The sequence below is a fragment of the Mastomys coucha genome, unplaced genomic scaffold (assembly GCF_008632895.1).
Source record: "Mastomys coucha isolate ucsf_1 unplaced genomic scaffold, UCSF_Mcou_1 pScaffold14, whole genome shotgun sequence".
Lineage (NCBI taxonomy): Eukaryota > Metazoa > Chordata > Mammalia > Rodentia > Muridae > Mastomys > Mastomys coucha.
Genome location: NW_022196896.1, coordinates 73959156 through 73971571, shown reverse-complemented (window position 1 = coordinate 73971571; position 12416 = coordinate 73959156). Strand labels below are relative to the sequence as shown.

Genomic DNA, 12416 nt, shown 5'->3' with positions numbered 1-12416 from the left:
ATATATATGTATATATATGCATACACACATATAACTATAAAATACTGTTTATTTTCTATAAGCTACATACAAAATCAGTCTTGTAACTTTACCACCTAAAGGAATTTTTACAGGCAGTAAAAATTTTCATTTACAATTCAGAATTCACTAGCAACTTGAATTCACTTAATGCTTCCACCTAGTAATAGAATTCAATAGTCAATTGGCCCTAACCATGACAATAATGTTGATTATTATTCACAAATCTTAAAACATAATAAGAAACACTTAACACAATTGATAAGAAAAAAATCTTACTTTGTTCTAAGAAACACTATAAATCCCTGTACAATATTTTAAAAATATACCTAACTTTACTGGTTAGGGGCTTGATTTCTAAATGTATTTAAGTTAAATACATTAAAAATAATAGAGGATCTTTCTGTGCTGCATTCAAACTCTCTAGTTAGTCAGTCTGCCACCTACATCTCCAGGATCTATCCCAGTGAGTCTCTGACCCTCTTCATACACACTTTCTTTCCAGCATACCAGATCTAACCAAGGTCCAACATCCAGTGATCCCGCCCCCGCCCCCGAGCTGACCACCTAAACCAGAGCCACTCCAATCTTTATGCTTCTTCCAGGACCCTCTCCACTTATATGCCAAAATTCTGGGCTTTCCTACCACACATACAACCTTTCTACATTACCAGATCTACCTCCCTACAATCCAGGCTGTACCAGAAGGAACATCCTATATACCAACTCAGTCCAACCATAAGCCTCAACATGGTCACATACCCACATACTTTCTGCCCATACATGATCTACCTTTATCAGATTTAGAACTAACAAAAGAAGTCCACACACCCAGATTTCATTGCAAAAATATCAACAATATGAAAGATCACAGTAGTATTTTTTTTTCTCCAAAACTTAGCCATCCGGTGGAGCTGTTTCAAATGAGAATGACCTAAATAAACCATAGGCCACAGAATTTAAAAGAATAATCATAAACATCATCAAAGACTCAAGGAGTTAAAAGACAAAAAGAAGCAGCTCAATAAAATTAAAGAAAAAGAACTTAAAAAGAAAAACGCCTGTGTGATGTCCAAGAAAATTCAAATGATGGAAATGAAAAGAACAATCCAGGACATGAGAACAGAATTCAATAGGGAGATAAAAAAACATTGAGGAGAACTCACACTGAAGTAATGATGAAATTGAAAATCCAACAACTCACCTAGAACACTCAAAGGAGTCTTACAAGTAGAGTGAATCAAGTAGAAGACAGTGTTGGTAATCAGGCACCACCATGGCCAGCCCCGAGGGACCTTACGACGAAGGGACCATGAGGAACCTTCACAGTCAACTCAAAGGGACCCAGCAACAAGACATCATCACTAGCTGCCCAGAGGTGACACATTCCCACTGTCACCTCTGTCACACATGTGTCACACCACCAATTAAAAAGCTGTGCTTTCCCTCCCGCTTTCCCTTCTTCCCTTCCTCCACCCCAGAGGTCGCCTCTGTGTCCCCTTATGTCCTCCCTTTAATAAGCCTCCCACATGAGATCTGTTACACAGTGTGATTTTGTCCAAATTTGCCACCTAGTTCCATCAGATAGAATATCAAGACTTGAAGATTGAAGATCTAAACCAAATAAGCAAGAATTATGAAAACAATTTTTAAAAAGCACAGGAAAGAATCATAAAGGAAATGTGTGACACGATAAAAACAAAAAAGAAGCCTTCAGATTCTAGGTATTGATTGATGAGGGAAAAGAATTCCAAGTCAATGGCATGTACCAGATCTTCAAGAAGATCATAGGAGAAAATTTCCTTAAAATTAAAAGATATACACAGAGCCACAAGAAGCACACAGAACATGAAATAGACAAGACCAGAAATGAAAATCCCTACAGCATATCATATTTAGAATACAAAATATACACAAAGAAGAAAGTATGTTGAAGGCTACAAGAGAAATGCAAGCCATAAATAAAGGAAACCCCATTAGAATAACAGCTGACTTTTCAATGGGTATACTGAAAGAACGAAAAGCCTACAACACACTCCATGTCCTAAAAGATTATGACACTCTACTTACCAAAGTATCTGCCATTACTGAAGGAGAAAGAAAAACATTTCAATATATAAAGAACCTAAAAAGTTATATCCAATTAATGAAACCTAAAGAAAATACAGGAACAATATTTCAGACTGAAAAGAGGAATGGACATAGCAGAGAGACTGTGGAAAGAAATACAAAGCCATAATCATTAAAACACAAAACATAAATGACAATATAAACAACACCAAAAATCAACAACACAATGATTGCAATGAATACTCACTCACATGTCAATAATAGTTGCAAATAAAAATGATTGCAATACTCCAACCAAAAGACAGACTGAGTGGATCAAGAAGTGGTTGTATTCAAGAAATGAGTCTTAGAAGATAGGTACCACCTTACACTAAAAGCATAGGCAAAAGTTCCTCAATCAAATGGGACCAGAAGCAAACAGGCAGTGCTATCCTAATATCTGACAAAAGAGATGAAGGGGGATAAAAAAGCTAAAGAGGGACACTTCATTCTAATTAAAGAAGCAGTTAACCAAGGAGACATTACTGTCCTAAACATACATGCACCTAACTCTGGTGAGCACAATTTCTTAAAAAGGTATATATGGGATATAAAGACATTAATATCACTTCATTAGTAGCAGGTGATTTCAATACCCCACTACCATGATAGACATGTCATCCACACAAAAATAAACAGAGAAATTTCAGAATTCGTTGATATCCTACATCAAAGAGACTTAATAGAAATCTACAGGATAGTTCACCCAAAGAACAAAGAAAGCACACAGAATATTTTCTAAGACAGACCAAGATATTTTTGCCTTCCTCTTTTCTTATCTAATAGGACTTAAGAGAAATCATACCTAGGATTGGAAATATAGACAACTACTCAGGGTTAGTAAAGTCATATATTTTGGAGCCGAACCTATTCCCACCAATTTGCTGAACTAGAATAACACTTATCTAATTCTAAATATTTATCATACAGACAAGTTTAGTCCTCACCCCTCATAAAGAAAACTTGTCTTCTCAATAGAAAAAAAGTGCAGAAAGACTGTAAGACCCAGATGATCAGGGAGTTAGCTGTGAGACTATGTCTCCTAGTAATGTCAAAAGCTACCCTATAAACTCTTCCAAATTTGACTTCCCAATCATGAGCTGAAGACACCAATAGAATGCCAAATTGGACAATGGACTACTTCTTAAAAAGCTAACCATATACCCCGAGATAAGTGTAGTTCTCATCCCTTATCAAGGAAACAGAAAAGATCATGAAATAAAAACACATCCACTCCAAAGGCAGAACTGTGAAGTCCAATCCCAATGGATATACTTACAAAACAGTGCTTATACCTAAGGGCCAGGGAACATTGTTGAGGAGGGTTGGAAAGACTACAAGAGCAGGGTCAGGGAGTTTACGGTGAGAGTATGACTCCTAGTACTTTCAGAAGCCCATAAAGTCTCATCAATATGACTGCCCAAGTGTGGGTTGACCAAGCCAGAAACAACAGAAATGCTGACATGGGCATGGAGTCCCAGACATCTTCCCTACACTAAGAACTACAGGCAACCAAGGGATGCTGAGAGTAGAAAGACATCCTCTTGCTCAGGGAAGAGCATACAACTGATTCTCCAATAGCAAGTGATCAGGCCTGAAAACACATGCATACACGTAACACACAGACTTAGCCGGCTACATTTAGGACTATGTAAGTATATACATATATGCATGCAATAACAATTAATGAAAAAAAAGAGGCTACAAATTTGAAAAAAAGAGGAAGGTTTAAAGGGAGGGAAGAGAAGGGGTAAATATTGTAATCATATAGTCCTGAAATTATAATTACAAAAACTAAGAAAAATAAAAAGATCTTCTTGCTTTAACCTCATAATAAAGGTATCATTGAAAGCAAAAATGTACAATATAAAACAATAGTATTAATATATTATTTTCCATGTTTCTTTTATAAGTTAATTATTTTAAAATTTTAAAAATTAAACCTAATGACATATACTTTATACCTTTTATATAACATATAAGTCTTTATACCTTTTAAACCAAACAATTTGAAAATATACAATTAGGAGTCTAGGATCTTACCCAAACTTTACATTGTTTTTTCCTAATTTCTCTAGGGTTTGTCAGTGTGAATTTTTTTCCCTTATACTGAAACACTCCAAAAATTTATCTGAAATCTCTTCTCTAATATCTATCCTATTAATTTAAATTAATTTTCTTGCTTATTTCATAATTAAAATATTTTCCTTAGCTTGTTCATCATCTTCTAAATAGTTATTAATATTATTTTTATTTCATTTTAACATTGAAAATGTAGAAAGAATATGTGCACCAAGATATGTGATAAAATAAAGAACCCTTTACTTCCCAGTGGCTCAATTCAAACAAAAAATTCAATACTGAAAGACAAAAGAGCCGAGCTGTACCCGGACGCTCTGCTCACGGTCTGCTCTGGCTGGCCTAGAGCAGAGCAGGGTTGGAGACTTATCATTACAGATGCACTGCTGCTTCACACATGCTTACTGGCACTCATGCAATACTCGGAACAGTGGCAGAACATACCAGCTGACAGAGGCAGTCCAAAGCTTTAAGGGAAAATAAAGAGAAAGGTTGTGTGAGAAATTTCTAATTGTGTGACAAATAAGAAATATTTCAAAATGTGCATTTAAGAAAAATTCAAGGCCTTTTAGTTTTTTAAAAAAGCATGAATTACCAAGAAGCCCCTGGTGATTTTCTGGATTCTTTACTTGTATTCGTACCAAACTTCTTAATTCTCATATTAAATCTCTGAAAATATATAAATAAATTAGTGTATAAGTTTAAGAAACTATGTCAGTAGAAGCTAAATACAACAAAGCAAAAACCAAACCAAACCAAACCCCCAAACCCAAACTAGAGACTGTCTCCAATAACAACAATCGGGAGAGAAAATGACAGACGGGATAATCAAGAACAACATAATCACATAACAGCCAGAAAAATAAGCAAGGACACATGAAAGTCTCAAACATAAAGGTAAATACACTTCATGGGTATTACAGAAACAGAAGTGATAAAACCTTGTCCTACCACAGTGGTCCTCAACCTGTAGGTCACAACTCCTTTGGCAAACCTCTACTTTCAAAAATTATGATTCATAATAGCAAAATTACAGTTATGAAGTAGCAATGAAAATAATTTTTTGGTTGAGGGTTCCCATCACAAAATGAGGATCTGCATTAAAGGGTCACAGCCCTAGGAAGGTTAAAAACCACTGTCTAGCAGATCTTAAAAACTACTGGATAGCAAAAGTATAAAAAACATGGTTCTAAAAACAGATAGATTAACTCACCAATGTTAATTGTGGAGCAGTTAACAGAGAACTCATTTATTGATGAATGACATGGGCTTACCATGGTGTTAAATGTTTGATGCATTTCTTCATATTTACATTTTAATATTGGTATTTAATATTTTCAATAAACTTATGAGTTTGTTATCTTCATTTTACAAAGAAGCAACTCAATGCTATTAAGTTATATCAAATCTATATAATGAAAGGCTATGATTAAATATTGGTTCTAATCTATACTTACTTAAATGCCAAAGAATATTTAATACAATGCTAATTTATGAGTCTATACAGAAATTGTATAAGGGTAGGAATTTTGATGGTGCTTTCTTTTTTTGCTTTTAATTTTTTCTGCCTATATATAATGTATAAACAAATATCTATTTATACATATATTTATTTACATAAATAAATATATAAAATAATGCTTAAACCTCCTTAAATTAATCTAAATAGCTGATTAATCTGAAGACATTCAGTTTAACTTAAGTGTAGAGTTAACTTAAAGTGGAATGTGTTAAGGTGACAGAGAAATTTAGATAATGATTGCAGGATAACAGATTATAAAGGAAGAGGCAAAGAGGGTGATGTGCAAAAGGAAATTTCACATGAAAGGAAAATCCAACACAGAAGAGGGATAGAAAAGACAGCAGTTAAATAAAGGTATATGTGTGCATATACTTGCACACACACTCTCACAATACACTCACACACACACTCACAATACACACTCACATACACACTCACATAAACACACACACACACACACACACACACACACACACACACATACTCATTTGGACCATAGGATAAAATATTTCAAAATTACTACATAAATGAAGTTGGAATGCATTTTCAAGGAACCTCAAAGATAGCATATATCAACAAAGAGAGGCTGTTACAAACCCTTTTACTATCCCTTAAGATGGCAGTTCTTGAAGCCATCCATTGGACTGAGCACAGGGTCCACAATGAAGGAGCTAGAGAATGGACCCAAGGAGTTGAAGGGTTTGCAGCCCCTTAGAAAGAACAACAATATGAACTAACTAGTACCCTTAGAGCTGCCAGGAACTAAACCACCAACCAAAGAGTACACATGGTGTGACTAATGGCTTCAGCAGCATATGTATAGCAGAGGATGGCCTAGTCGAAGCCTTTGATCCTGTGAAGGTTCTATGCCCTAGTGTAGGGGAATGCCAGGGCCAGGGAGCGTTGGTGAGCAAGGGGAGGGGGGAAGGAACAGTTTTGTTTTTTGGTTTTTTGGGTTTTTTTGTTTTGTTTTGTTTTGTTTGTTTGTTTGGTTTTTTTTTTTTTTTTCGGAGGGAAAACCAGGAAAGGAGATATCATTTGAAATGTAAATAAAGAAAATATCTAATTTTAAAAAAGATGCCAGTTACTTCAATGCAGTGGTCTAGGAAACATGAGCTAATATTTTCCAAGAAACCTATATAAAGGCCAAATAAAAGGTAAGAAGAAAAAAAATGAGGAAGATGCTAACAAGGAAGCACTTGGTAAACTGCTGACTGCACCAGCGATGTCATGGTGCACCTCTCAAATGGCAGCATGCCATTAGCATGTAGGTCCAAGTGGAGGAGTAACAGACAGAGCAAGAAGTTGAACAAAAGTCCTGTTTACTAGAATAATGTATTTCTAAGAAATATGACAGAGGCTAAATCTACTCCTTTCCCACTATATTTAAAATATCAGCCAGGCAAGGTAATGTGCCTCTACTACCCCAAGATTTCAGAATCTGAAGCAGAGGTATCATATAGGTAAGTCTGAGCTACAAGAAAGACCCTGTCTCACCCCCAACCCCAAGTCATGTTGGGAAACAGAACAAATAAACAAAATCAACACAAAGATGATACAGATGCATTTTAAAATTAAGAATCTGTAAGTGAAACCTGGAGCATGTTGATGAACTTGTAGAAAGTTAACATGGGCAGCTCAACCTTCTTAAACTTCTTGAATATATGCCAGTTTCCTCATAAAACTCAACCCATGGTATTGTTTGGAGTCAGGGTGGCCTTCATGTATGTGAGTACCTGTGCTGCTGACTCAGGGCCTAGTTAACAGGAATATCTATGGTTGGAGCATCAAGAGAGGTTCTAATTCTTTATAGCTTGGAGTAGTTAAAAAGACTATAAGCATAGCTAAGAGACTTGTGGATTTGGTCATAGAGCACTCCATAGGGCAGCTAGCATAAAAAATATAATTGCACGAACTTTCTAGTTTCTCAGTGCTTTTGACTTTTACTTTGTACTACACAGTAGTCTGTTAAGTTAGAATAGCACAATGGCTAATTTGACCACTTTGCTGTTAAAAATGCCAAAAAGTTGATAGAAAAAATGGATTTGACCAATGCAAGGTTGTTGCATTATTTCAATCTGTATAAAATGTATTATTTATAGAGCATAATAAAGCAAAGAGCAGCAAGGTCTGCTTGCATACTGTAGAAGCTAGGCAGTCATGGTGAGGATAAGGGGAATGAGCCACATTTGGCTTTCCAGACCAGTGTTTATTCCCCAGAGAAAATGCACTACATGATTTATATCACTCTACAATTACAGAATGCTAAGGCCATTGGGACTTGATGCTGGGTAGAAAGTGATGCTGTCTACTGCATCTCTCTATCAGCCCCTAACTTGTGATCCCATTTCTACATTGTTGCAGTAAATACTCTTCCTTTTCCATAATTTCCCACCTTTCTCTATGCTTTTTACCTATGAGGAAATGAAACCAGAAATTCCACATTCCACTTTAGGCATAACATTCTATCCTCATATTATGCTTCATGTATACCTTCTGCTATCACATTCAAGTTCTCTATAATACGTACTATTGGTATACTATTTTAAGTGTTCTGGATAAGATCACCAAACTGTTAAAAATTTGGTATTATTTTTAAAATCCTCATTTTACTTGTTATTTCCCTTGATTCTAATCAGTTTCTTCCACATCCTTTTCATACCTCTCCCTGTACTCAGTTTGTCCCTTAAACTACAGGTGTTTGCTAGGGTGATATTCTTAGCATGCTGGACTTCAAGTACCTCTTTGACCTGTTCTGTAAATAACTCACTCAAATTCAAGACTTAATTTACATTTTTCCTAGTGTATATTTTCAGCTCTATCCTCTGTGATATCACAGATTCATATAACCTACTAGACATTTAAATATGCATGGATACGGCATTTAGGTGAGAAAAACCTTCAAAATAAAATTTGAGTAGAACTTTCAAGTTGGTAGAGGACAAAATAAAACCACATTTCACCAGCATAAGAGAAAAACACACACATGCACACATACAAACACACACACACACACACACACACACACACGGACATACACACACGGACACACAAGGTCATACACACACATACACCTGTCAAATTACAGAAAAAAGAGAAGGACACACACAGAAACAGACCCAGCAATATAGAAAGAAAAAGAAAGAGGGAGCAAGTATATAATGCCACACACACAAACTAATTAAATATAATTACATTTTTAATTAAGAGATTACTAGACTTACTATATGAATAAAAATCTATTTGTGCACCTAAAACATGAGAGCACATTGAGGATTAAATGGAACTAGCCCAATAGAGCAGAAACTCTGTCTAGCTGTGTTAATTGACAGTGAAATAAATTTAAGGACAAAGCTTGTTTTTAGTGCTCAGAAATGTTACTGCATAAGAAAATCATAGGATACAGTTCTAAACTTACAGGCATCTAACAACAGCATCAAAATACACCCAGCAGTTTCACAGAATCACAAACAGCATCATTAAGTACTACCTTCTTTAGTACCAGATTAAATGAAAGAACAAAAAAAGGACTGGTCATGCTTATGTTCATGCACAATTAGATAGCGAGCACACACAACTCAGCACTCAGCATCAGATGCACCTTTCAAGCACACTTAAAAGATTTATTTTAAAGTAAAAACTATAGCAAATGAAAACATTGTAACTGTAGGATAGACAAAGAGCCTGAGCATGATTAGGAAACGTAGAAGTTCACAGAAGGAAGGATCTCTGCAATAGTAAATATCATGAGGATAACTGAGAACTAGCTTATACAGGGTAGAATGATATGTATACACAACACTTCTGTCCTTCCCACCCGGTCCTTTCTGCTGGGGCAGACTCTTGGCTGGTGTGTTCCAGTGAAGACACAATATCCTGACACATCCTAGAGGACCTGCTGCACTCAGAGCAGTTGAGGACCCACTGCATTCAGAACAGTTGAGGATCCACGGCACACAGATTAGTTGAGGATCAGCTACACTCAGAGCGGTTGGATAACAGCTTGGCTGCTCCACTGAAGACCCAACAGTCTGAAGGCCTCCCAGGAGATCTACTGAAGCCAGGGCAACAAATTAGCAGCTTCTCTACCCCTGCAAAGAGCCCCCCAGTTGGAAGGCCCCACAGGTGGTCTGCTACAGCCAAGGCTGCAGGCCTACCAGGAGACCTGAAGCAACCCAGGGACAAAAGAGGCAGACTCCAGACAGTTGCCCAGACCAACAAATGCTAGGGATATCCAGATGGCTAAAGGCAAGCACAAGACTGTAAGCAACAGAAGCCAATATATGTGGGCATCATCACAACCCAGTTATCGATTCACAGTAAGCCCTGAATACAACAACATATCTGAAAATCAAGAAGCTGACCTAAAATCATATCTCATGAAGATAATAGAGTCCTCTAAGAAGGATATCAATAACTCACTGAAAGAAATACCAGAAAACACAGGTAAACAGGTGAAGGAATTGAATAAAGCAATCCAAGACCCAAAAGTAGAAATAAAAACAATAAAGAAAACACAAATGGAGGTAAACCTGGAAATAGAAAACCTAGAAAAGAGGTCAGGAATTACAGATGTAACTATCACCAACAGAATACAAGAGATAGAATAGAGAATCTCAGGTACAGAAGGTACCATAGACGAGATTGATATAGCCATAAAAGAAAATTCAAAACAAAAAACTCCTAATCCAAAGCATCCAAAAAATTCAGGACACAATGAAAAGACAAAATCTAAGAATAATCAGAACAGAAGAGAACGAAGATTCTCCGCTCAAAGGACAAGAAAACGTTTTCAATAAAATCATAGAAGAAAACTCCCCCAAAGAAAGACATTGCCATAAAGGTACAAGAAGGCTATAGAACACCAAATAAATGAGACGAGAAAAGAAGATAATCTTGACACATAATAATCAGTTTCAAGGGAAAAGGGCCAAGTAACATACAAAGGTAGACCTATCAGAATTAGACCAGACTTCTCAAGAGAGACTATGAAAACCAGAAGAGCCTGGTCAGAGATCATGCAGACTCTAATAGAACACAAATGCCACCACAGGCTATTATACTCAGCAAAATTCTCAATCAACATAGATGGAGAACCCAAAATATTCCAGGACAAATCCAAATTCAAACAGTATGTATCTATCAATCCAGCCTACAGAGGATCCTAGAAGGAAAACTCCAACACAAGGAAGGCACCTGCACCAAAGAAAGGACAAGATATTAAGCATCTCACAACAAAGTCAAAAGGAGGGAACCACAAGCACATAAAGCCACCCACAAAAACAAACATATCAGGAACCGACAGTCATCTCTCTTTAATATCTCTGAATATTAATGGACTCAACTCACCTATAAAAAGACATGAACTAACAAACTGAATATGCAAACAAGATCCAGCATTTTGCTGCATACAGGAAACACACCTCAATTACAAAGACAGAGACTAGCTCAGTGTAAAAGGATGGAAAAAAGTCTTCCAAGCAAATGGTCCCAGGAAACAAGCAGGAGTTGCCATCCTAATATCTAATAAAATAGACTTTCAACTAAAAGTTATCAAGCGTGATGAAGAAGGGCACATATTCATTAAGGGGAGAATTCACCAAGAGAAAGTCTCAATTATGAACACCTATACCCCAAATGCAAGCACGCCTACATTCATAAAAGAAACCTTACTAAAGCTCAAACTACACACTGAACCCAACACAATAATAGTGGGAGACTTCAACACCCCACTCTCACCAATGGACAGGTCATTGAAAGAGAAACTAAACAGAGACACAATGAAACTAAAAGAGGCTATGAACAAAATGGACTTAACAGATATGTACAATATTTCACCCTAAAACAAAAGAATACACCTTCTCAGCACCTCATGGTACCTTCTCCAAAATCGACCATATAATTGGTCACAAAACAATCCTTGACACAGCCCTCTCTGCCCCTTCCCCAAAAGCAGAGAGCTTGCCTTCGGGGAGTGCTCCAACCCAGAGACTCAGGTGAGATCTTCAGTTTCTCTCTAGTGACCTTCTAAGGCAGGACCAGCCAGGAGGCACAGGCCTCAGAATTGGCAGGGCAGCCAGCATAGGATCCTTTCTACCTTCCTCTTCACCTAGGAGGAGGTTCTGCAGATCTACAGCCCTCTCTGCCCCTTTCCTGCAAGTGAAGAGCCTGTCTCCAGGGTTTGTTCTGACCCCAGGACTCAGGAGGGACAACTGATCCACAGCCTCTTGCACGCAGGTCTTACCTGAGGAGAGCTGATCTCCCAGAAGTGCTGACACAGGCTTACAGACCCACAGGGGGAACAAGCTCCAGCCAGAGACAGCAAGAACACCTAACACCAAAGATCAACAGATGCAAAAGGCAAATGCAAGAATCTTACCAACAGAAACCAAGACTACTTGGCTTCATCAGACCCTAGTACTCCCACCACAGCAAGTCCTGGATATCCCAATATACCAGAAAAGCAAGATTTGGATCTAAAATCATATCTCGTGATGGTGATAGAGAAATTAAAGGACATGAATAACTAACTCCCTTAAAGAAATACAGGAGAACACAGGTAAAGAGGTACAAGCCCTTAAAGAGGAAACAAAAAAATTCCATAAAGAATTATAGGACATCATGAGTAAACAAGTAGAAGCCCTTAAAGAGGAAACACAAAAATCCCTTAAAGAATTACAGGAAAGCA

The 12416-nt window shown here is 37.1% G+C and overlaps 1 protein-coding gene across 2 annotated transcripts in view; it reads right to left on the bottom strand.

Moving 5' to 3' along the window:
- LOC116088394 overlaps positions 1 to 12416 on the bottom strand; it is a 52145-nt gene that overhangs the window by 19432 nt on the left and 20297 nt on the right. For both annotated transcript variants that reach the window (XM_031367403.1, XM_031367404.1), the window contains exons 6-7: positions 4802 to 4875; positions 4651 to 4673 (exon numbers count right to left, since the gene is read on the bottom strand). In XM_031367403.1, coding sequence (XP_031223263.1) covers positions 4651 to 4673; positions 4802 to 4875 — 97 coding nt within the window. The remainder of the gene's footprint in view (positions 1 to 4650; positions 4674 to 4801; positions 4876 to 12416) is intronic.